At 46.8% G+C, this 26,680-nt stretch overlaps 2 protein-coding genes across 2 annotated transcripts; both read left to right on the top strand.

Annotated features, from left to right (window-relative positions):
• The first annotated feature begins 3,550 nt into the window (after positions 1–3,550).
• LOC135526602 (histone-lysine N-methyltransferase 2D-like) lies at positions 3,551–9,173 on the top strand. Its single transcript, XM_064955113.1, has 5 exons — positions 3,551–4,068; positions 4,291–4,817; positions 4,986–5,851; positions 6,475–6,615; positions 6,975–9,173. Exons 1-4 carry the CDS (start codon positions 3,940–3,942, stop codon positions 6,603–6,605), a joined length of 1,653 nt encoding a protein of 550 aa, XP_064811185.1. The 5' UTR covers positions 3,551–3,939; the 3' UTR covers positions 6,606–6,615; positions 6,975–9,173.
• A 6,089-nt stretch (positions 9,174–15,262) lies between these two features.
• On the top strand, positions 15,263–26,198 carry LOC135527271 (potassium channel subfamily K member 2-like). Its single transcript, XM_064955866.1, has 7 exons — positions 15,263–16,009; positions 21,300–21,575; positions 22,861–22,978; positions 23,184–23,344; positions 23,736–23,922; positions 24,151–24,287; positions 24,513–26,198. The coding sequence occupies exons 2-7, from the start codon at positions 21,387–21,389 to the stop codon at positions 25,461–25,463; spliced, it is 1,743 nt and encodes a 580-aa protein (XP_064811938.1). The 5' UTR covers positions 15,263–16,009; positions 21,300–21,386; the 3' UTR covers positions 25,464–26,198.
• Positions 26,199–26,680: the final 482 nt, after the last annotated feature.

The raw sequence follows: 26,680 nt of genomic DNA, 5'->3' as shown, positions 1-26,680 counted from the left end.
TTTGGAGCAGAACAGGAGGAGAGAGAGGGGACTGGAGGAGGAGGTGAAGAATCTGACTGAGGATCTGGCTGAGGCCCTCCGACGTGTCAAAGAACTAGAAGGTGAGGAAGGTGGGAGGAGGAGGAGAGAGGGCTGTTGTTGATAATGGGGTGTTTACCCTTTATGAAAAGAGATGCTAGGCAATGCTGTTGTCTTAAGGTTAAGAAATTTGAACTGGACGTGTTTGAGTTAACAAAAGAGTGAAATCCTACACCAGACTGTTCATGATTTTCAAAATACTTTTTCCCTCTCACTAACTTCCTTTGAGCTGTACAAGCTAGCCTTTTGTTACTGCTGCCACCTGCTGACCTTCAGCGGTATTACATCCTGACTCATGATATTTGGTTGATTATCCAAATTTTTGTCTCTCGTAACATTTTGCTGAATTAACATGCCAGTTTGAATGATAATAAGTCATTTAGTTTATATTCTTCTCCCTTGTTTCTTTCCCTATTCCCCTTTCCAGACCAAAAGACAGTCCAGCCCTCTGTTGCTCCAATGACTCCAGTTCCGTTTAGCCCTGCAGGACAGAACTTTTCCCCAGTCTCACCACCACGACATGGCCGCCACGCCCCACACACACCCTCGGCTCAGACCAACAGACCTGCCAGAGAGGAGCGAGCGAGGGAGGGAGAGGAGAGAGGGAATGAGGAACGGAGAGCAAAGTACCCCACAGAGAGAGAACCTGGAGAGGGCATTGACTCAGAACACATCACTGCGTTTGGATCCACAGACTCTGAAAAACGACAGAGGGCAGGAGGGAGGGGGGAGGAGAGGAAACAAGAGAATGAGAGAAAAGACGAGGCAGAGTCCGTAGTAGATGGCTGCATCCCTGGAAAGGAAGCATCTACCAAGGACAAAAACACACTCGACACACCGAGCTCTCTTTCTCCAACAGACCAAAGTCCCCACCTCACCAGCTCCGCTGGCTCCGACACAGACTACGAGAGCGAGACCCTGTCCAGCCACTCCCGAGCCCAGACCACCAGGGCTGAGGGAGACCTACAGAGGGAGAACAGAGAGCTGCGTTCAGAGCTGCAGGACGTTAAGGATGAGTTACAAAGGAGACTGGAGGATCTGGAGACCCAGCGCAGAGCGGAGGCCGAGGCCAGGACCAGGCTCAAGCAGCTCAGCCGCAAACACGCCTCCCAAACCAAGACTTCCAGAGAGACGGAAGAGGAGGAGGAGAGGGCCGAGATGGGGAGGTTGAAGGAGGCACTGGCTGAACTTGAGATACAGGTCAGGACAGATGCGGAGGACAGGGAGAGAGTGGAGGAAAGGAAAGGGAGGGAGAGAGACGACCGGGAGTCTGAAAGCATGCTGCTGAATCTCCAGCTAAAGAAGCAGCTGGCTGAGTTGAAGACTGAGCTCTTGATAGAACAGGAGGAGAGAGAAAGGGAAAAGGAGGAGGAGAGGAAGAGATTGAAAAACAAAGGGATCGAAGGAACGATTGAACTTACTGTGAAGCTGGAAGAGCTCCAGGCCGAGTTGGAGGAGCTGAAGAACCGTGGAGGTCTTGAAAGGAAGAACATGATAGATAAAAACACCCCTCTGACATATCTCACCATGCACCGTGACATCCCCTCTAACTCCAACAAGCAACTACCATCTCCAGACCAGCGCCATCTCCTGTGTGAGTCCACCACTGTTGTCCCGCAGGCAACAACAGCTGATCTGATCCGGGAAGAAGGAATTCTGAACAAAGCACCAGAACTCTCCAGACCTATTGGTGAGGGAGAGGCCATTGTGGAGGCTCAGAGGGGTATGTCTGCCTCTGAGCTGGGTGAAACCACTGTGGAAGCTGAGAAAGGGATATCTTCCTCAGACCAGGGAGAGACCAATAAAGACACAGGCTTCTCTGCCTCAGAGCTAGCCCAAGAGGTGGAGCGTCTGCGGGGGGAGAGTGCCAGGGAGGCTGGGCGAGCTATACACTCCCAGGCAAAGCTGGAGGCTTTACAGAGCCAGGTGACCAGGCAGACCCAGCAGCTGACCCTGGCCTTCGACCACCAGAGCAGACACATCCAGGACCTGCTGGCAGAGCTGCAGGAGAAGGAGGGCGGCCTTCTCAGGCAGGGAAAGGAACTGCAGCGCTGCAGAGATGAACTGGCCACGCTCAGACAAAAGATGGAGAAAGAGAGAGAGAGACGAGAGGAAGAGAGACAGGAGGAGGAGATAAAGAGCACTAGGGTAACTATAACCCCTCAGCAGGCTGACCATTACACAGATATACATCAGATCACACATAGCACTCAGAATGAGTTTGCCTCTGGGATAGAAGAGACTACAGACATAACGATCAACCCACTAAACACTACCCAGGCTTCCTCTACACTTTGTGATGAGGGAGGTCAGCTGACCACTCCACAGAAAAACTGTGTCACTGAATGGCATGATGTAACAGATAGCAGTACCACTCTGGGCGGCCATCCTGCTGAACATAATACAGAGAAGATGGTGGATTCTAAGGCTTCTGCCCAGCCAGGCAGGAGTGAAGAGACGAGAAACAAAGAGAAATTCAAATCTGACAGTTTAACTGTAGCATGTTCCAAAGAGCAGATGGAACCGTTTGAGAGTTCTAAGATGAAACACATCCGTAGTGAAGAACAACATTCAACGAAGGAGTTACAGCTATCCCAGAGAGACCCGAGTCTAACCAGGACTGAGAACACATGTCTTACTGCAGAGCTGGAGAAAGCTTCTGGTCCTATCAACAGACCAGAAGACACCAGTGGACAGGAGAGACAAGATAGCTGTGGAGAGAGTTTGGCTGTAGAGCTGCAGTCTCTGAAACAGAAGAACGAGCTGCTGAAACTGACACTTCCAGATGTGGCAAACACAGACCAAGAAACTAGTTGTGTCAGTAACACAACACTACCAGAGACTTGTGAAGAACCGGCTAAAAGAAAAGCAAAGAGAAAGAAAAGAAAGAACCAGAGAGGAGGACAGGAAGTTAATTACACCTCTGGAGAGCTAAAGCAAATCAGTGACGTTATCACCTCGGGACGTGAGGCCACACTGCATGATGGGGGGAAACCTGTAGACGAGGAGAGAGGGGGAGTAGAGTCTGAAGGAGTGAAGGAGATGGGGAGAGGGGGAGTAGAGTTGGATGGAGGGAGGGAGACAGGAGCTGGGGATGAGTGGAGAGTGGGAGGAGAGTTGGACGGAGGGAGGGAGACAGGAGCTGGGGATGAGTGGAGAGTGGGAGGAGAGTTGGACGGAGGGAGGGAGACAGGACCTGGGGATGAGGGGAGAGGGGGAGGAGAGTTGGACGGAGGGAGGGAGACAGGACCTGGGGATGAGTGGAGAGTGGGAGGAGAGTTGGACGGAGGGAGGGAGACAGGACCTGGGGATGAGGGGAGAGGGGGAGGAGAGTTGGACGGAGGGAGGGAGACAGGACCTGGGGATGAGGGGAGAGGGGGAGGAGAGTCTGAAGGAGTGAAGGAGATGGGGAGAGGGGGAGGAGAGTCTGAAGGAGTGAAGGAGATGGGGAGAGGGGGAGTAGAGTTGGACGGAGGGAGGGAGACAGGACCTGGGGATGAGGGGAGAGGGGGAGTAGAGTTGGACGGAGGGAGGGAGACGGGAGCTGGGGATGAGGGGAGAGGGGGAGGAGAGTTGGACGGAGGGAGGGAGACGGGAGCTGGGGATGAGTGGAGAGTGGGAGGAGAGTTGGACGGAGGGAGGGAGACAGGAGCTGGGGATGAGGGGAGAGTGGGAGGAGAGTTGGACGGAGGGAGGGAGACAGGACCTGGGGATGAGGGGAGAGGGGGAGGAGAGTTGGACGGAGGGAGGGAGACAGGACCTGGGGATGAGGGGAGAGGGGGAGTAGAGTTGGACGGAGGGAGGGAGACGGGAGCTGGGGATGAGGGGAGAGGGGCAGTAAAGTCTGAAGGAGTGAAGAAGATGGAGGCAGGGGATGAGGTGAGAGGGGCAGTAGAGTCTGAAGGAGTGAAGGAGATGGAGGCAGGGGATGAGACTCTACTAGACACTACTCCACTGGCTCCACTCCAGATCACCTGCCTAGAGAAACAGGTAGGTTTCTGTACTCTAACTCTTACGGTGAACATAGTTATCAATGTAAGTTACCGTAAATACTTGAATAATTTCCCCCCATAGCTTAAGCATGTGGTTGTAAACATCCACAACAGAATGCTACTACTACAGAATGCTATATACAAGCCAGCTATTTTAAATAAATCTGTATTTTATTATTTTGAACATCTCCTGAATGTTATTCTCTCTCCTCCTGTCCAGGTGGTGATGCTGCAGGCTGAACTGCAGTCTCTCTCTGAGGAGAACCAGAGGCAGGCTGAGGAGCTGACAGTGTGGAGGCTAATGGCCCAGCCCCTCTGTCTAGACCCAGAGGACCTCACCTCTGCTACCCTCAGCCCTGGCCACAACACTGCTACCCTCAGCCCTGGCCACAACACTGCTACCCTCAGCCCTGGCCACAACACTGCTACCCTCAGCCCTGGCCACAACACTGCTCCCCTCAGCCCTGGCCACAACACTGCTCCCCTCAGCCCTGGACACAACACTACTACCCTCAGCCCTGGCCACAACACTGCTACCCTCAGCCCTGGCCACAACACTGCTACCCTCAGCCCTGGCCACAACACTGCTACCCTCAGCCCTGGACACAACACTACTACCCTCAGCCCTGGCCACAACACTGCTACCCTCAGCCCTGGCCAACACAGCAGTGTGATGGTGATCAGAGAGGATGAGCTGCTTCTCTCCTGTACCTCCAGTAGACTGTATGGGAGGACCCTGGCCTCAAGGTAACACACAGGGGCTACGCACAAATTCTTGATTGACAATTGCAATGACCGGTTTTTGTTATTATGAATTGGTTGTAACAGTTTCTGTGATGAGCAGTTTTCATGTTCTGTCTATGGCGATTTCAAAGTTTGAATTTAAATTTGATGGATCTTTTTTTATTGGTCTAGACTGCATCACTGCAATTCTCCTGAAGCAAAGAGTCTCCAAAACCCATCCAGAAAGAACAAATCTACACATCCCCAAGAGATGGAAAAACAGACCAATGAACATGGGGAAGATGGTGAAGAAGCAGACATCACCAAAGATGTTTACCAAATCTCAGAGCTCCAGACCAAGGCAACAGAGCACACTAACCAAGATGATTCAGAAAACAAGACCAATCCAAATACTCCCAGAGCAACAGATGAGACCGAGGCCAAAGAAATAGTCTCAAGGCACAATCTAGACATCATAGAACTAGATAACAAAGAGTTCCCCACTCTATCTCTCGCTGAGGCTCAATCCACTGAAGCACAGTCCTCTGAAATCAACCATTCCAGTCACCATCTAGAGGTACCAATCTCCACTGGTGTTGAGAATAAAAGTCACTCCTCGGTCCGTAGAAAAGTCACCACTACATCAGAGTGGCGAACTGAGAGAACGATGGTGGAGACCAATGTTCTGAGTTCAAAGGTCATACCAGCAGGATGGACAGGTCAAGAGAGATTGAGATCTGTAGAGGTGAGTAGTACCAGCTCTCAGACAGAGGAGGGGAGAGAGACAGGCGCCCTACCAGAAACACACCACGTATACACACAGACTGAGAAGGAGGAAGAGGAGGAGAATGATGAAGAACCCACAGAATCACCCCCTGTGTCACCAGTCCAGATGTCTGAGGCCGAGGGGGACAGGATGTTGTTTTCTGGGTCCTTCCCGATCCCTGCCGACCCAGCCCGTCTTGCGGAGCGGATCCGTCGTAACCGGACTCAGATGTCTGCAGCGTACGATGATACGGAATACGAACCCTACGGCCTGCCTGAGGTGGTCATGAAAGGTGAGGAGAGGGGACACGGGTGCTGTTTTGTTAATGCTGTGTATTTGAATATCACAGCGAAGGGGGGTTGTTACTATTGGCCAGAGGTGAAACCTATATACTATTAAAATCAGCTCACCATTCTTTACCACTGTGGGTTATCAAAAGATCTGTGTTATATTTTCAGCCTGTCAAATCATCAACCACTCTAACCAAACCAACTCTCCATCAGACCTTACAGACACCGAAACAGACAACAGATATGAGCTTATCCTGTGGGATGGTATCAAACTATGTCTAATTGAAATGCATTCCAGGTGACTACCTCATAAAGCTGGTTGAGAGAATGCAAAGGGTGTGCAAAGCTGTCATCAAGGCAAAGGATGGCTAGTTTGAAGAATCTCAAATCTCCAATTTTTGGTTATTACATGATTCCATTTGTGTTATTTCATAGTTTTAATGTATTCACTATTCTACAATGTATAAAATAGTACAAATAAAGAAAAACCTTTGAGTAGGTGTTAAAACTTTTGACTGGTTCTGTATGTCTTCCTCCTAGCACCCCTAGTAAACATACCACCTCCCACTAGCATTATATAAACAGTACTAAATGTTCACATTGCTCCTTCTCCCATCTTCTCCAGGTTTTGCTGACATTCCCAGTGGTCTAGGCTGTCCGTACATTGTGAGGAGGGGGCTCCTGGGTACTGCTGCTATGCCCCGCCCCCAGAGAGATCCCGGCCAGAGGGAGGGGGGGCAGGAGGACCCTGATTAACCCCCAACAGGTGAAGCGTTTAGCCCCTTAGATCCTAACATCTGCACCGGTCACACAAATAACAGATGCATCATCACACAGTTTACGTTCAGCACGTATTTCACAATTATCACAAGGTTTGTGTAGTCGTAATGTAAACCACTATGTGATCTTGATAGATTATACAAAGTCTGTAGTTGCATAATGTTGTCTTTAGAAAGGACGTTTCATGTGGAGATGACATTAACTAGTTCCACATATGACTGACTTAATCGTCTGGTCCTCCTTGGGAGAGTAGGGCGTCCCCCATGGCAATCCACCTCTCTCACTCCTGTGTGGGTTCACAAGTTCCACATATGGTTGAGTGTATTTGTTTATGCTGTGTGTCAGAGTGTTTGTACAGATCCACTGGAAGACCGTCAGAGGAGGAGTTAATTTCACTGGACCTGCTGTGTACTGACCCCCACCTCCTGCCCTGATGTACTGACCCGAATAAAACCTCTTTCATCTCTTGTGTACTGAAACACCTGAAGCGGGACAACTGTCCCCTACTGACGTTTAAGACAAGACCTTTCATTGAGTTATACAGAGGCTCATTGGTTTCTATGCACCTACTACAGTACTGTTCTTTACAAATCTACTGGTTCAGATTTCCTTGTTGTGGTTCAAATGAGAAATGGTGCCTTGTTTTTATTTAATTTTTTAAGCTACTTTAGGCCATGGTCCATTGCCTGTTGTGAAAACTTGAATTTTAATTTGAATAGTCTTATTTATAGACTGTTGAATGTTTTAGTGTGTGTGTTCATATTGGTTTTTATAAGCAGTGGGTGTACATTTGAGGGAGCGTGTGTCGGTTTGTACAAAACTGTACAAGGATGAGTACGTACTGCATGTGTAGGATGATGTCTGGTCGTTATGTTTTCTCAATATTAGGCTGTGCCTGTGTATGACTCAACCTAACCTGAGCGTGTTTCCTCTCCTTCTATGGTGATCCACTGGGAGCGCTCCTTCTCTGCCCCTCCCTCGTCCCCTCTTTCTGTTCTTTCCCTATTCATTTCTCTATTTCTTTACACTCAAACCTTTTTAAAAATGGCACCCTCTGTGCTCTTGAATTTACACAAGTGCTAAACACATGAGTGAGGTAGTTTATTTTTATTTTTTTAGATACACTATTTAAATTGTGCAGGTTTTAGTCTGCTTTTTTGGACTTTTTTTTTAGCTTTTCCTAGATTTAATATATTACATTTTTGGGGGGATAGATTTTTCGTGCACGTTAGTGATTGTGCCTTAGGTTTCTAGATTTTCAGTTGCATCAATGAACTGCCCTGGTTTGAAACAATATTCACTTAAGAGATTGTATATCAAACAAATTTATAGCATCTTAAATGCAATCTTGGTACTGCCACCCTCATTGGTGTGCTTTGAGGAAGTGTGTGCGCTTGTATACAAAACATTAAGAACTCTTTCCATGACAGATTGACCAGGTGACTACAGGTGAAAGCTATGATCCATTATTGATGTCTCTTGTTATATCCACTTCAATCAACGTAGATGAAGGGGAGGAGACAGGTTGAAGAAGGATTTCTAGTAGAGCATGGCACTTGCAACGCCAGGTTTGTGGGTTCGATTCCCACGTGGGACCAGTACAAACGAAATATAAAAATGTATACACTCACCGCTATATGTCGCTCTGGATAAAAGCATCTGCTAAATGACTCAAATGTAAACGTGTGTGTGTGTGTGCCATTCAGAAGGTGAATGGGCAAGATAACATATTTAAGTGCCTTTGAACAGGGTATGGTAATAGGTGCCAGACTCACCGGTTTGTGTCAAGAACTGCAACACTGCTGGGTTTTTCACACTCAACAGTTTTTCCGTGTGTATCAAGAATGGTCCACCACCCAAAGGACATCCAGACAACTTGACACAATTGTGGGAAGCAACTGCCCCAATGAAGTGAGGCTGTTCTGAGGTCAAAGGGGAGTGCAACTCAATATTATGAAGGGTTCTTAATGTTTTGTACACTGTGTTTTGTTAACGAAACCTTCCTCCATTCCAAATCCGCTCCGACCTTCTTTCAGAGCTGAGGTTTATTACAGCGTTACTGCATGGTACTAAGATGAATGTGAGTTGTTATTGGTTTTGTTGTGGTCTAAAAAATCTCTCAAAACACCTATTTGTTTTTAACACACAACTAAATAAGTTAACAGCCATTGGATCTGATAGAAATGACAGGTTTAATACATTGTGGAGTGATTTTAACTTGATATACGTAGTTAGCTACACTTGCTTTCTGTCACTACCGACATGATGCATGTAGCCACTAGCAACAACCATGTCTTCTCTAGATTCTAGAAGCCTGGCGTGTGTTCTAGAACACGTATGGGCTGTTACAGTACCATTCACTAGCCTTCTGAACACACCCCTAGCTGAGTTATCTGTGGGATCTCTGGGTGGTGGGACTAGTCCAAGGAGTCCAGCAGAACACACTGGATTCTTTCCCCTGTATGTGACACTTTTATGTGAATGTATCGCTGTTGATGCTTTGTGTCGCTGTTGAAGAAGATAGATTAAAAAGGTTGATCTAAATTTATCTTGTCAATTTCTCTTTCCACCTCCTAAGGTCTGTGTGTCAGTTGTTTGTTTCTGTCTTGTCTATGCTAGCTGTATTTCTTTCCATCTCTCTTCATTCTCTCTAGGTTAGTCACATTCCAAATAACGCCCTCTAGTTTAGAGGTCACTAATGAGGTACCCAGTAAGGCAACTGGCAAGACATCAGTCCGGTGTACAACTGAAATCATTTTTCCCATTCACGGTTGACTTGAAAGTAGCCTGCTGCCAGATCTGTTTGTGCTCTTGCCAACTCTTGCTCATTGTCAAGCAAGACATGTTTGGCTTGACAATGAGTGGCATGATGGCACATACAGACTGGTACCCATCTTAAGGATATCCTGTTTCTACTACACCACAGTCTACCTTCCAGTCACCTCGAGAGACTTGAGTTTGATGACTGAATAAATATGAGTGGATTACACTGTGATAACTTAACGTTGCTCAAGACACCTCTGTCTGTGTTCTCATCCAAACTCACTGTAGTTAGGAATGTATGGGTTTAAAAAGCTAAGCCCCTCTAAATGGACATCAGGAAACAGACAGGGGTTCTGCTCTTATCCCATAGCTTTGTCATGCTTAGAGTAATGACTAGGATTTCCCTAACTCGGTCCTCGGGATCCCACTGGGTGCACTTTGTTTTTTTTGCCATAGCACTACACAGCTGATTCAAATGACCAACTCATCGTCAAGCTTTGATAATTTGAATATGCTGTGTAGTAGGGCAAAAACCAAAATGTGTGTATATAGATATATATATCTAATGGTGTATATGAATAGAAAAGGTGTGTACAGCAGTAGTTATATAGGATGAGCCTTGACTAGAATACAGTATGTAAACAAAGTGACCTGGTTAAATGACTATGTACAGTACATAGGGCAGCAGTCTAAGCTTCAGAGCAGGGTACTGAATTACCAGGTTAGTGGTAATTGTTTAACAGTCCGATGGCCTGGAGATGGAAGCTGTTTATCAGTCTCGGTCCCAGCTTTGATGCACCTGTACTGTCTCCACCTTCTAGGGGGTGAACAGGTTGTGGCTCGGGTGGCTGAGGTCTTTGATATTCTTGGCCTACCTGTGACACCGGGTGCTGTAGATGTTCTGAAGGGCAGGCAGTGTGCCCCCGGTGATGCGTTGGGCTGACCGCACCACCCTCTGGAGAGCCCTGCGGTTGCCGTACCATGCGGTGATACAGCCCGACAGAATGCTCTCGAGGGTGTATCTGTAGAAGTACGGGAGGTTCTTAGGAGCCAAGCCAAATTTCTTCAGCCTCCTGAGGTTGAAGAGGTGCTGTCAGTGTGAAGGGACCTTTTCAGGTCCCGTGATGTTACACACTGAGGAACTTGAAGAGTTTGACCCTCTCCACTACGGCCCCGTCACCACCTCCCTGTAGGCTCTCATCGCTGTTGGTAATCAGGCCTACCAATGTTGATTGAGTTGGAGACGTGTGTTGCCATGCTGTTATGGGTGAACAGGGAGTACAGGAGGGCGCTGAGCACGCACACCTGTTCCCCCGTGCAAGTTTCTTCACTGACATTTTCAACCTCTCCCTGTCCTCGTCTGCCCAGAACACCAAGATAACCTGCCTAAATGACTACTGACATGTAACACTCACGTCAGTAGCCATGAAATGCTTTGAAAGACTGGTCATGGCTCACATCAACACCATTATCCCAGAAACCCTAGACCCACTCCAATTTGCATACCGCCCCAACAGATCCACAGATGATGCAATCTCTATTACACTCCACACTGCCCTTTCCCACATGGACAAAAGGAACACCTATGTGAGAATGCTATTCATTGACTACAGTTCAGAGTTCAGCACCATAGTGCCCTCAAAGCTCATCACAGCTAAGAACCCTGGGACTAAACACCTCCATCTGCAACTGATTCTTGGACTTCCTGACGGGCCGCCCCCAGGTGGTAAGGATAGGTAACAACACATCCGCCACACTGATCCTTAATACTGGGTCCCCTCAGGGATGCTTGCTCAGTCCCCTCCTGTACCCCCTGTTCCCTCATGACTGCACGCCCAGACACGACTCCAACATCATCATTAAGTTTGTCGATGACACAACAGTGGTGTAGGCCTGATCAACGACAAGAGATTCCATAGGGAGGAGGTCAAAGACCTGGCCATGTGGTGCCAGGACAACAACCTCCCCCTCAACGTGATCAAGACAAAGGAGAGGATTGTTGACTACAGGAAAAGGAGGGCCGAGCACACCCCCATTCTCATTGACAGGGCTGTAATGGACAGGTTGCGAGCTTCAAGCTCCTTGGTGTCCACATCACCAACAAACGAACATGGTCCAAGCACACCAAGACAGTCGTGAAGAGGGCACGACAAAACCTATTCCCCCTCAGGAGACTAAAAAGATTTGACATAGGTCCTCAGATCCTCAAAAGGTTCTACAGATGCACCATTGAGAGCATCCTGACTGGTTGCATCACTGCCTGGTATGGCAAATGCTCAGCCTCTGACCGCAAGGCACTACAGAGGGTAGTGTGTACGGCCGAGTACATTACTGGGGCCAAGCTTTCTGCCATCCAGGACCTCTGTACCAGGCGGTGTCAGAGGAAGGCCCTAAAAATTGTCAAAGACTCAAGCCGCCCTAGTCATAGACTGTTCTCTCTGCTACCGCACGGCAAGAGGTACCGGAGCGCCAAGTCTAGGTCCAAGAGGTTTCTAAACAGTTCTACCTCCAAGCCTTAAGACTCCTGAACATCTAATCAAATGGCTACCCAGACTATTTGCATTGCCCCCACCCCCTATTTTACACCGCTGCTACTCTGTTATCTATGCATTATCTCTTTAATAACTCTACCTACATGTACATATTACCTCTATTACCTTGACTAACCGGTGACCCTGCACATTGACTTTGTACCAGTACCCCCTGTATATAGTCTCGCTACTGTTATTTTACTGCTGCTCTTTAATTACTTGTTCCTTTTATTTCTTATTTGTATTTTTTAAACTGCATTGTTGGTTAGGGGCTTGTAAGTAAGCATTTCACTGTAAGGTCTACACCTGTTGTATTCGGTGCATGTGACTAATACAATTTGATTTGTGTTGAGGATCAGCATGTCGGAAATGTTGTCTTCCAAGATACTGGATATAATGATGAGATGCTTGTCTCCACCCTAACAATGCATTTCGTTGTCCACAGAGTGGAACGGCGGGCTGTCAACCTCCCACCTATGTATCTCTTTCGATTGGTGGATACATCTTGTTATCTGAACACATTTCAATATTCGATGAGGGGTGTTGATGTCAACCACCTGTATTCAATGGAGAGTGAGATGCTATGCTGGCTCATGAATATGCATAGACCGGCTCAATTATCAACAGGGACAACTCTGATTTAGTGTTTTTTTCTTTCTTTCGGGAAGTCAGCATCACACTTCTATCGGTACACAAGTAGCCGATATAAGCATTACAAAACTTCTATTAGATCAAATAAGCCGCATGTATCAAAATAGCAATACTTTTTTATCTTTACTAAATTCGACACTCATTGCCCCCCATACAAAAACTCCTCACCTGCTTAATACACTGAACAAAAATATAAACACAACATCTAAAGTGTTGGTCCCATGTTTCATCGGCTGAAATAAAAGATCCCAGAAATGTTCCATACTCACACAAAAAAAAAACGTATTAATCTCAGCTTTTGTGCACAAATTTGTTTACATCTCTGTTAGTGAGCATTCTCCTTTCCAAGATAATTCATCCCCCAGTCAGGGATGGCATATCAAGAAGCTGATTAAACAGCATGATCATTACACAGGTGCACCTTGTGCTTCGGACAATAAAAGGCCTCTCTAACATGTGCAATTTTGTCACACAACACAATGCGACAAATGTCTCAGGAATGTCCACCAGAGTGTTTGCCAGATAATTGGACGTTAATTTCTCTGCCATAAGCCGCTTCCATCGTCATTTTAAAGAATTTGGCAATACGTTCAACTGGGCCTCAACCGCAGACCACGCATATGGCGTTGTGTGGGTGAGCGGTTTGCTGATGTCAACGTTGTGAACAGAGTACCTCATGGTGGGTTTGGGCAGGCATAAGCTACGCACAACAAACACAATTGCATTTTATCGATGGCAATTTGAATGCACAGAAATAATGCGACAAGATCGAGGCCCATTTTTAAAAAATGTATCTGTGACCAACAGATGCATATCTGTTTCCTCAGTTGTGAAATCTATAGATTCGGGCCTAATGAATTTATTTCAATTGACTGATTTCCTCATATGAACTGTAACTCAGTAAAATCCTTGAAATTGCTGCGTTTGTGGGCCTCTCGAGTGCTAGCTGTGCCACGAGAGATTCTGGGTTAGAGTCCAGGCTCTGTCGCAGCCAGCCGCATCAGGAGACCCATGGGGCAGCGCACAATTGGCCCAGCGTCGTGCGGGTTAAGAGAGGGTTTGGCCGGCAGGGATGTCCTTGTCCCGTCGCGCACAAGCGACTCTTGTGGCGGGCCGGGTGCAGTGCACGCTGACATTATCGCCAGGTGCATGGTGTTTCCTCTGAAACATTGATTCGACTGGCTTCAGGGTTAAGTGGACATTGTGTCAAGAAGCAGTGCGGCTTGGTTGGGTTGTGTTTCGGAGGACACACGGCTCTCGACCTTCGTCTCACCTGAGTCCGTACGGGAGTTGCAGCGATGAGACAAGACTGGGACTACCAATTTGATACCACGAAAATGGGCTAAAAAAATTATAATCATAAAAAAAAAACTTTAAATAAACAGAAATTGTTGCGTTTATTTTTGTTCAGTATAAATAATGGTAAACTTAATAACGTGGACATATTTTGGGTGACGAAAACCCTCTCACTTCGCCTTTTCCTAAACCAGGGGTGGTGTAATTCTGCATATCTTAATCCCACAAACCCTGAATTGAGCAGGGAATAATATTAGCTCAATATCAGCTCAAACTGAGCAAATTGAGGTGTAGAATTACTGATCTACAAATTGTATTCCCTGCTAAATAATAGGTTTTGTGCGATTTAAGATTTGCTGCACTTCACCTCCCCTGGTTTTGGCAATCCCTCTGCCAAACACATACGCACAACCAGACATTGATTGATTGGAGAAAGCATGTGTCAATTACAGAACATTTCCTAGGGTTTCCTACCTGCAGCAACACCAGAGGACAGTGCTGGAATTACTGGAAAAAGCAGTGCCTCAAAACTCCTGGCCCTATGAGAGACAAACACACACACTTCCTAGAATCCCTCTTCTCCTCCATCACAGTGATGTGGAGTCCTGAGCATATGGGGAAACACCTTTCCCACTGCCAGGAACACACACACACTTACTTAGTGGACACACACTTCTCCTCTGTGAGCTTTTGGACATACACACTTCTACTCACAGAGCGTTTGGTGGTGAGAAGAGCCTGGACACCAAGAAGCACATACCATACTGGTTCTTCAGACTTCATTGTTTCTCCTGAACTCAGGTAGGATTTATAGTCAGTTGTTTTGTTCAGATTGGTTTATTTGCTCACCTATTAGTAATATACAGTATTTGTTGTCTGAGAAGACATTTATATACTTGTTTGTGGTGTGTGGATTGCAAGGGCGAACTAACCGGCATCATCGTATGTATAACATGTTTCTGTGTTCTGGTGGGGTCATCAGTGTTTTTTAGACAATATTTTATTTAACCAGTCAGGTCAGTTAAGAACAAATTATTATTTACCATGACGGCCTAGGAACAGTGAGTTACCTGCCTTGTTCAGGGGCAGAACGACAGATTTTTACCTTGTCAGCTCAGGGATTTGATCTTGCAACCTTTCGGTTACCGCTCTAACCACTAGGCTACCTGCCGCCCTCAAATGTATCTGGGGACATTATCTGTTTTTGACATTTCATTGAATGATTTACTTACTTGCATGACTGTCAATTGTTTTTCTCCTCAAAAAAACAATAGCTTTCAGTCAGTGATTTGGGTAACAAAACTGTCCTTCCAAAGAACATTGGCCATATCAAATGCTGAGGGAAATGTTGGAAACATTCTTTATGTATCTTTAAGCTCTCAATATAAATGACTGATAGCATTACATTTTATTGTATGACAAATGTACCCTAAAATATGAATCATTAGACAAATAACCTGCTGTTTTACATCCATCTCATGAGCTAGGTGGAGACTGGCGCCAAAGCCCCTTCCCTCCTTGGCAGTTCTGCACTCCTTTTTGTTTTTAACTGCAATACATTGGAAACATGATGATTTATCACAATTTATGTCACGCTGTTTGAGCTGGGATATTTCACAACACATCAAACACACATATCTTACAAATATCTAAAAAATATGCCAGGATAGGTTTAGACAACGATAACAAATAATACATTTTCAGCCAATGCATAGTCGTCCATACAAACCAATGCGTTCCATTAGATCAGAATGCTAAAAGAACTCCGGGAAATATCAGAAAGTTGACGCAGTTCTTTGGAACACCATGGCCATCTTATGGTTCTGGAGGTGAATATCATTTAAAGAAAACAAACTGTTTAAACTAGATACAGATAAGCATCCTGAACATACTTAGATTAACAGCGAGATGTATGTTTAGCAGGTTGGCAGAGGCTAATCGTTTAAAAATGTTGGCCAGTTGATATCCGGGACAGTCTGGTGAGTGTCAGTGTGTGTTGTTATGACAGGGGCACTAACGTAGACGCTGGTCTGAACCCTCCTATTCCCCCTTTCAGCCCTGGGCCTGGTAGAGAGGAGAGAGAGAGGAGGAGAGAGAACTCTCATCACCAGATCTTCAGGATGGATAAAACGTGGACAAGTGAGTGATTTAGAGCGGGATGTCTTAACGGTAGTAACGTCACACTTTCCTCTTTGGGTAAATCCAGTTGAATTCAATCACTTTTTGACAGCACCACTTTTGATTTGAATGAAATCATATATACATATTTGCCTAAAGTGACTTTTGGACATGATTGCCGAATCATTCAAGAGATGGCACTTCTTTTGGTACTCCTTGTGTATATGTCCTTATTGTTATTTTATTGTTACTATTTCCTTTTAAACGTTTTCCTTTTGAACTCTGCGTTGTTGGGAAATGTCTCGTAAGTGTTTCACAGTAATGTCTACACCGGTTGCATGTGACATAAAATTGTATTTTATTTAAAATTGGACCTTTTTGCATACCCCACCATACCTATATTTTATAATAAAAACATGTAAAGTAATTTCCAACATTCACTGGGTTTCTGGGTTTTTACGAAGTGCAGGACAAGCTATTCCACCAGAACGTGTTATCGGACAGCTAGATGATACCTACTTATATTTTGGAAGTTAATATATTCCATTTAGATAAAATATGAGGCATAATAACCGTCATCAGAAAATACTATTAACACATAAATATTATTTGCCACATAATTAATAGCAGAAGAATAATGCTCTCATTGAAAACTGTACACCCGATGTTGTCTTCTCACACTATTCAAACTCCACAATCGAATAAATAGCCCTTGAAGCTCTCTTAACCAATAGATCACATATTGAAAACAAATCATCTGAACTGAACTACAAACATATTTTGGAATTTCTGTGCCTCCTTGACAAACACAAATCAATATCCAAAAACAGCATGTATATTTTTTTCCGCGAACCTGTGTAACCGGAGTGAAATGGTTAGCGGGGTGCGCGCTAATAGCGATTTAATCGGTGACGTCACTCGCTCTGAGACCTTGAAGTTGTTGTTCAACTTGCCCTGCAAAGGCCACGACTTTTGTGGGCACTAACGATGCTTCGAGGGTGTCAGTTGTTGTGTGCCGAGGGTCCCTGGTTCGAGCCCAGGGTGGGGCAAGGAGAGGGATGGAAGCAAAACTGTTACACCTGCACATCATCATCTCCTCTCATTTGTAGCAACAATGTGAAGGTTTATGGCAGGGGGAACGGTGTTGCAGTAGTCTAGTGTGAGGGTTTATGGCAGGGGAAACGGTATTGCAGTAGTCTAGTGTGAGGGTTTATGGCAGGGGGAACGGTGTTGCAGTAGTCTAGTGTGTGGGTTTATGGCAGGGGGAACGGTGTTGCAGTAGTCTAGTGTGTGGGTTTATGGCAGGGGGAACGGTGTTGCAGTAGTCTAGTGTGAGGGTTTATGGCAGGGGGAACGGTGTTGCAGTAGTCTAGTGTGAGGGTTTATGGCAGGGGAAACGGTATTGCAGTAGTCTAGTGTGAGGGGTTATGGCAGGGGAAACGGTGTTGCAGTAGTCTAGTGTGAGGGTTTATGGCAGGGGAAACAGTTGTTGCAGTAGTCTAGTGTGAGGGGTTATGGCAGGGGGAACGGTGTTGCAGTAGTCTAGTGTGTGGGTTTATGGCAGGGGGAACGGTGTTGCAGTAGTCTAGTGTGAGGGTTTATGGCAGGGGGAACGGTGTTGCAGTAGTCTAGTGTGAGGGTTTATGGCAGGGGGAACGGTGTTGCAGTAGTCTAGTGTGAGGGTTTATGGCAGGGGGAACGGTGTTGCAGTAGTCTAGTGTGAGGGTTTATGGCTGGGGTAAACGGTGTTGCAGTAGTCTAGTGTGTGGGTTTATGGCAGGGGGAACGGTGTTGCAGTAGTCTAGTGTGAGGGTTTATGGCTGGGGTAAACGGTGTTGCAGTAGTCTAGTGTGTGGGTTTATGGCAGGGGGAACGGTGTTGCAGTAGTCTAGTGTGTGGGTTTATGGCAGGGGAAACGGTGTTGCAGTAGTCTAGTGTGAGGGTTTATGGCTGGGGGAACGGTGTTGCAGTAGTCTAGTGTGAGGGTTTATGGCAGGGGGAACGGTGTTGCAGTAGTCTAGTGTGAGGGTTTATGGCTGGGGTAAACGGTGTTGCAGTAGTCTAGTGTGTGGGTTTATGGCAGGGGGAACGGTGTTGCAGTAGTCTAGTGTGTGGGTTTATGGCAGGGGGAACGGTGTTGCAGTAGTCTAGTGTGAGGGTTTATGGCTGGGGGAACGGTGTTGCAGTAGTCTAGTGTGAGGGTTTATGGCTGGGGGAAATGGTGTTGCAGTAGTCTAGTGTGAGGGTTTATGGCTGGGGGAAATGGTGTTGCAGTAGTCTAGTGTGAGGGTTTATGGCTGGGGGAAATGGTGTTGCAGTAGTCTAGTGTGAGGGTTTATGGCAGGGGGAACGGTGTTGCAGTAGTCTAGTGTGAGGGTTTATGGCTGGGGGAAATGGTGTTGCAGTAGTCTAGTGTGAGGGGTTATGGCAGGGGGAACGGTGTTGCAGTAGTCTAGTGTGAGGGTTTATGGCTGGGGGAAATGGTGTTGCAGTAGTCTAGTGTGAGGGGTTATGGCAGGGGGAACGGTGTTGCAGTAGTCTAGTGTGAGGGTTTATGGCTGGGGGAAATGGTGTTACAGTAGTCTAGTGTGAGGGTTTAGGGGGAACGGTGTTGCACTAGTCTAGTGTGAGGGTTTATGGCTGGGGGAAATGGTGTTGCAGTAGTCTAGTGTGAGGGTTTATGGCTGGGGGAAATGGTGTTGCAGTAGTCTAGTGTGAGGGTTTATGGCAGGGGGAACGGTGTTGCAGTAGTCTAGTGTGAGGGTTTATGGCTGGGGTAAACGGTGTTGCAGTAGTCTAGTGTGTGGGTTTATGGCAGGGGGAACGGTGTTGCAGTAGTCTAGTGTGAGGGTTTATGGCAGGGGAAATGGTGTTACAGTAGTCTAGTGTGAGGGTTTATGGCTGGGGGAAATGGTGTTACAGTAGTCTAGTGTGAGGGTTTAGGGGGAACGGTGTTGCACTAGTCTAGTGTGAGGGTTTATGGCTGGGGGAAATGGTGTTGCAGTAGTCTAGTGTGAGGGTTTATGGCTGGGGGAAATGGTGTTGCAGTAGTCTAGTGTGAGGGTTTATGGCAGGGGGAACGGTGTTGCAGTAGTCTAGTGTGAGGGTTTATGGCAGGGGAACGGTGTTGCAGTAGTCTAGTGTGAGGGTTTATGGCTGGGGGAAATGGTGTTGCAGTAGTCTAGTGTGAGGGTTTATGGCAGGGGGAACGGTGTTGCAGTAGTCTAGTGTGAGGGTTTATGGCAGGGGGAACGGTGTTGCAGTAGTCTAGTGTGAGGGTTTATGGCTGGGGGAAATGGTGTTGCAGTAGTCTAGTGTGAGGGTTTATGGCAGGTGGAACGGTGTTGCAGTAGTCTAGTGTGAGGGTTTATGGCAGGGGGAACGGTGTTGCAGTAGTCTAGTGTGAGGGTTTATGGCAGGGGGAATGGTGTTGCAGTAGTCTAGTGTGAGGGTTTATGGCATGGGGAACGGTGTTGCAGTAGTCTAGTGTGAGGGTTTATGGCTGGGGTAAACGGTGTTGCAGTAGTCTAGTGTGAGGGTTTATGGCTGGGGTAAATGGTGTTGCAGTAGTCTAGTGTGAGGGTTTATGGCTGGGGTAAATGGTGTTACAGTAGTCTAGTGTGAGGGTTTATGGCTGGGGTAAACGGTGTTACAGTAGTCTAGTGTGAGGGTTTATGGCTGGGGTAAATGGTGTTGCAGTAGTCTAGTGTGAGGGTTTATGGCAGGGGGAACGGTGTTGCAGTAGTCTAGTGTGAGGGTTTATGGCTGGGGTAAATGGTGTTGCAGTAGTCTAGTGTGAGGGTTTATGGCTGGGCTAAATGGTGTTGCAGTAGTCTGTGCGGGAATAATGACAAGTGAACCTGGGGAGCTGTGTGTTCACATTGCCGGAACTGGACTCCGATCACCCCTGGAGATGGTTTCAGTTCGGTTCGCTTCGGAGGCTCTTTTGAGAAGTCTAAGTTTCTTTGGAGTGTTCACACTGCAAAAAAAAAAATGAAGCGAACCGAACTGAATTCACAAAGAATGTCTGAAAGGTACCACGTGTGAAAACACCCATAGACCCTATTTTACATCATCAGACGTTTTTGTGTTGTGCCCGCCATCGGTTGAGACAAAACATGCTCTTGAATACAGGGTTGTTGTCATGTTCTGGCTGTTAATTGTACTTAAATGGCAATTAAATTGAAATGTCAACTTTCAAATGCTACCACAAAGATGGTAGAGAATGTTGACTTGAATGGGAATATATTTTGTTTTAAATTATACTGTCAATCCTCCATAGGAATCTTATTGAAATTATAGAAATTAATTTGACATTCAACACAGGTGGACTGGCGGCCATCTTTGTGGTATTAATTAGAAGTAAACATTTCAATGGTGTTCCAGTTAATTTACAGTGGTCTGAATCGTTAGGTCCATTCTATTAATTAGATTTCTATGATAGAAATGACACCCACCCTGTATCCAGGAGCATGCTGTGTCTCAACCAATGGTGGGCACAACACAAAAACCTCAGATCATGTAAAGTAGGTTAAAGTAAGTTAAAACATATGCTAATATGAAAAAATTCATATTTTAGGCATTTTTAGGTAATTGATGTTGAAGGTTAAATTAAAATTGTATTTAATTTCTTTAAAAAAGTTTATCAAGTAGTTTGACAACCCTGTTTGTAAGCGTTTAAATGTATTTTTTCCAGTGAGGAAGATATGTATGTCTCACGGTGTGCCGGGTTCTGCAAAACGGGTTCACTTTGAGCACCATTTATCTCCTGAATGTTCTGGCATTCAGGTCCAAAAAGTCACTTTCTGACCACTTCTTCCACGGGAAAACATGTCTGGAGAGTGTTGTTTCAATCAGAAGGGACGATGTCAAAAAGTTATTGAATTCAAATGGATTTAAACTTCATATCTTGTCTCACACTTTCATGTTCTGGAAATGATCAGAGAACCACCCTGCTCTGTGTTGTTTTTTCCTTGATATAGCTCCTCAAATAATCCCCATTATCAAGTTGTTCCTGATCTTATATTTCCAGAAAGAGATCATCATCATCATCATTGAACACACACACTCAAAATCCTATTTTCCCTAACCCTTAACCTAACCTAAACCCCGAACTATAAATGTAACCCTAATCTTAATCCTAGTTGTAAACCTAACCCCTAAACCTAAAATGGCCTTGTTTCCCTTGTGGGGCCAACAATTATTTCCCCTTGTTTTACTATCCTTGTGGAAAACCGAGGACTTCTGTCCTCAAGGATAGTAAAACCAAACTAAAAATGGTGTGTGTGTTTGTGCGCGTGCATGAATGCAGCTGTGCCACCGTGTGTATCGTGGAAGAGGCCGTAGAACAGACCCTGGCGAAACCTGACTCCTGTGGTGGGGGGGTGTGCTCGGGGCGATGCGGTGCCCCACCCTGCTGGCCCTGCTGGCAGGGGTCATGCTATACCTGGTGATAGGGGCGCTGGTGTTCCGGACCCTGGAAAGCCCCCAGGAGAGCAAGGAGCACGAGAAGCTGCTCCTTACCACACATGACTTCCTCCAAAACCACTCCTGTGTCACCGCACAGAACCTCAGCGATCTCATCATGGTACACACACACACCAGAGCACACACATTTGAGAAGAGAGATAGACACACACACCAGAGCACACACATTTGAGAAGAGAGATAGACACACACACCAGAGCACACACATTTGAGAAGAGAGATAGACACACACACCAGAGCACACACATTTGAGCAGAGAAATAGACACACACACCAGAGCACACACATTTGAGCAGAGAGATAGACACACACACCAGAGCACACACATTTGAGCAGAGAGAAAGACACACACACCAGAGCACACACATTTGAGCAGAGAGATAGATACACACACACCAGAGCACACACATTTGAGCAGAGAAATAGACACACACACCAGAGCACACACATTTGAGCAGAGAAATAGACACACACACCAGAGCACACACATTTGAGCAGAGAAATAGACACACACACCATAGAGCACACACATTTGAGCAGAGAGATAGATACACACACACCATAGAGCACACACATTTGAGAAGAGAGATAGACACACACACCATAGAGCACACACATTTGAGCAGAGAGATAGACACACACACCATAGAGCACACACATTTGAGCAGAGAGATAGATACACACACACCATAGAGCACACACATTTGAGAAGAGAGATAGACACACACACCATAGAGCACACACATTTGAGCAGAGAGATAGACACACACACCATAGAGCACACACATTTGAGCAGAGAGATAGACACACACACCATAGAGCACACACATTTGAGAAGAGAGATAGACACACACACCATAGAGCACACACATTTGAGCAGAGAGATAGACACGCTCACACCAGAGCAAAAAGACTTAAACACACATAATATACACCTTGGCAGGAATAACTTCAGAGAGTGAAAGCATACACTTGAACAGACAGACGAGTTAAAACACATCTGAGAAGAACCTCACCTAAACAAAGTCCCGTGTAGAACCCCCACTGAGAAGATGTAGCCCAGGGGTAGGCAACTACATTCAGCCATGAGATGATTTTTGTCAGTGTAGATGGTCGGTCGGGGGCCGGAACATAATTAGAATCATTTATAAATGAATCACAACTAGGCACCAAAAGGGCTTTGAAATGAAAATGACATTGAGACATGATCACGTCTTTTATTGATTTATTATATATACTTGGAAACAGATTTCCTAAATTAAACACATTTTTAGCTGAATTCCTGGTAATTTTATATTTATTTATTTACTAAAAACTAAATTCCTAAAAAGAACACAGACCCCAGATGTAGCCCTAGTCTGTCTGTTCTGCCTCTGTACTGTCAGAGTGTGGTGAAGGCGGTGGAGGCGGGCCTGGATGTCAAACACAGCTCCACCAACTTCACTAGCAGGTGGGACCTGGCCAGCGCCTTCTTCTTCTGTGGTACCATCATCACCACCATCGGTGAGCCTTTGTTCATTTTTCCCTCCTGCAAACCATTTGGTAATAACTTAGTCAGCCAGATGTGTATTTTGAATTTGACAGAAAATGAATGATCCAATCTCAGAAAATACAATGAACCTCAATAGACATGCTGGTGAATTGAATCATTTTTAAATGATATAGATTAACATATAGGTGAATGTATATGGTCTCACTCTGTCCGCAGGGTTTGGCAACCTGTCTCCCAGGACCAAATGGGGCCAGCTGTTCTGCGTGTGTTATGCCCTGGTAGGGATCCCTATGTTTGGTTTCCTGCTGGCTGGTGTCGGGGACCACATGGGGACGGGGCTGAGGAAGGCCGTGTGGAAGATGGAGACACTCTTCCTGGTTAGACTGTCTTGTCTCAGTGGCTGCTTCATGTACAGGATGTCATCTCATTGTTCTCGCCTGTCTCAAGGGCTGCTTAAGTGATGTCACTGTGCTGTAAACAGAAGAGGCCGTCTTGGAGTCTCTAGCACTTGAAACATGTTACACACAAGTAGAACAGAAGCCGGTTTAAACATTCAGTCAGTCATTAGATACTTCCCAATGTAACTTTGCAGTACTAAAAAAAAAAAAAACATGAAAAAACATGTTTATCAAAGAAAAGGCACATTATTTGATCATCTTGAGGAAGATCTTACCCTCTCCACCCTTTTCCCCTCATCTCTCCATCTTTTAATTCTTCAGTCTTTCCCTTCTTATTTTGTGTCCCCTTCTCTCTCTGCCCCTCTCTCAGAAGCGGCGGGTCAGTCCCACTTATGTGCGGGTCATGTCTGCTGTTCTGTCCATCCTGATTGGCTGTCTGATCTTCCTCGCCGTGCCAACGCTGGTGTTTAAGGAAGTGGAGGACTGGTCCTTTCTGGAGGCGCTCTACTTTGTGGTCATCACCCTGACCACGGTCGGCTTCGGAGACTATGTAGCAGGTACGAAGTGAACACTTGTTACATGAAAGACACTGTACACACTTTGGACAGTACAGACTCTGGAGAGTACACACACGACACATTTCTATCAGTATACACACTGTGAAAGATACACTTGATATTGCATAGGGATATGGACCTGTCTAAGCCCTTTTGTTTGTGTGTATGTGCATGCTTGTGCTCCTTCGAGTCCATTCGATTCCAATGCGTCGATGTCCTTGTGCGTAGGTGCTAACCGGCGGGACGGAGATCTGTTTAAGCCCCTGGTGTGGCTCTGGATAGTGTTTGGCCTGGCTTACTTTGCTTCCATACTCACCATGATCGGGAACTGGCTGCGGGTGCTGTCCAAGAAAACACGTGCTGAGGTGAGTGGTAGTGAGTGGGACACAAACCAAATTATTGGAAGGGCTGGTGAAAGGGAAACAGTCCATATGACAAGATCTGGACAAAGATTTTACTGGAAGGCAATTTGGATTTGTACTGTCAATATTTACTTATCTTCTGTCTCTCTGTCTTTCTCTGGGTCTCTGGGACACCTCTCTCTTTCTTTCTCGGACTCTTTCCCTCTCTCTCCCCTTTCTCTCTCTCAGATGGAGGAGTTGAGGGCCCATGCTACAGACTGGACACAGAACATCCAGAACATGTCCATGGACTTCCGGATCCCCAACCCTCTGGAACTCAACGACCCCTTCCTGCTGCAGCGGCGCCGCTGGAGACGCAGCACCCGGCAACGGGTCCGCAGGGGGGCGCTGGGGCACCGCGGCAGGCAGGGCGCTATAGGGGAGAACGGATATCTGCCCAATAGGTGGGTCACACGCTCCATGACCCGTCTGGATGTCGTGAGGTTAGGGGGGGGTGAGGTTAGGACTGAAGGGGTGAGGTTAGGACCAGGGATGGGGCTAGGGGTAGGTTTGAGGGCAGATTGCAGGGTCAATGCGAGGTCAGAGGGCCGGACGGTTGCGAGATCACTGTCGATGCCTTCGGCGCGCTCCGTGATGGAGTTAGACTATGACCCTGATCCTGTTGCGATAATGATGATGCCATGGGAGTCGGGCTCTGTGTCCGAGTCTCCAGAGTCTGACTCCAGATCAGTTGTCTCCTCCTCTGACTCTCACACCTCTGACATGTGTATGCCAGTGCGGAGGATGCCTTTTGCTAGTTTTGACCCCAGTGGGTCTCTCTGTACTGAACAGAGGGGACGCCATGGAGGATCCAGGCTGGTATATTTCAGGGAGGACGTCCGGTTCCCTGTGCCTCTCCAGCAACTCCCCAAGTCACTCAACTCCACCATGCCGCTCCCCATGCCCCCTTTGCCCACCCCGCCAGGCTGCAAGATGCTAGATTTCTTCGGGGAGAACTTGGCCTTCATCGACGAGTCGTCTGACACGCTAAGTGACCAGAACCAGACGGTTGAGGGAGGTGTCAGTCCTCGTCCCCGGATACACCACATGAGGAGGCAGCTGAAGGAGAGGAGGGACAGCGACATGCAGCCCCCCTCTAACCCGCCGACTCCTCCCCCTCTTTCCCATCTCAGAGACTGACACCGTGACATGCAGTCCCTTCCTCTAACCCCCCCACCCCTCCCCCCTCTCAGAGACAGACACTGTGACATGCAGTTCCCTCCTCTAACTCCCCACCCCTCCCCCATCTCAGAGACTGACACCGTGACATGCAGTCCCCTCCTCTAACCCCCCACCCCTCCCCCATCTCAGAGACTGAACAAACTGACAGACACAGGTCCTGAAGGGGGATACTAAGGCTGGTCTTTATTACTAGTGTTCAAAGGAGAAGCAGACCTTAAAGCTCAGATGGACTTATCTACTGGGGATCAATGTGGACCAGGCCAACAATTTATTAGATCTCACTGACTGAGGACCACAGTCACCATTGAGAAATATTTGTATGAAAACCAATGAATGTATTCAGCAGCACAGGTATAGAATATATAAACTGTCTCAGCTCAGTGAAGTCAGACTCACTGGGTTGAGAAATAGTACCAAGTGTAGTACAACAGCTCCTCTGCATAGGTGTAGAGGCTGCTGTCCTGTCTGCTACTGGAGCTCAGCCCAAACCTCAGACACCATTTTTAAATGACACTAAAGTGGATGGACTTTTTTAAATAACCATTTAGATCTGGTGTCAGAGATCCATGTCCCTGTATATCCAGTGTTCTTCAGCATGTGGGATATTCAGTACTCTGCTTGTATAGCTTGTTTGTTTTGACGCTGTTCTGTTGCCCTGAATGTGTATATGCCAAACTGGTATTTAAAATAGAATTGTGCTTTTCTAAATAAAGAAAGGTCCTATACAAACCTACAATACTGTATGTTTGATAGACTGATGAGATAACAACATGATATACTGTGTAGAGCGGCCTTGGGGAGAGGTGTGGGTGGGGCTAGAAGGGATGTCAGATTGTATGTGCACATACTACACACACAAGCACGCACACACACACACACTACACACCGTCTCAAAGTCACTCACCCAGACACACACACTCAGACACCCAGAGGAGTGTTACTTTGGGATAAGTGCAGGTTGAATATAGTAAGGGGTGGTTAGGTGGAAAGGACTAACATATGCTGGGCTGGTTTACATCCGGAGACGGAGGGGTGGGACCTCACCACACCTCCGTCCTGCAGCCTGCCAGCCACTCAGGGGTCTACCCCCCTCATGTCCTCTCACCCCTCCTTCCCCTTTACAGAGAGGCCACACGTCCTTTTCCCAGAGAGGCTGGACAGGGACAGGCGGGGCC

This window comes from Oncorhynchus masou, chromosome 32 (assembly GCF_036934945.1).
Source record: "Oncorhynchus masou masou isolate Uvic2021 chromosome 32, UVic_Omas_1.1, whole genome shotgun sequence".
NCBI lineage: Eukaryota > Metazoa > Chordata > Actinopteri > Salmoniformes > Salmonidae > Oncorhynchus > Oncorhynchus masou.
The sequence above is the reverse complement of the archived record's forward strand: the minus strand, read 5'-3'. Positions and strand labels throughout refer to the sequence as shown.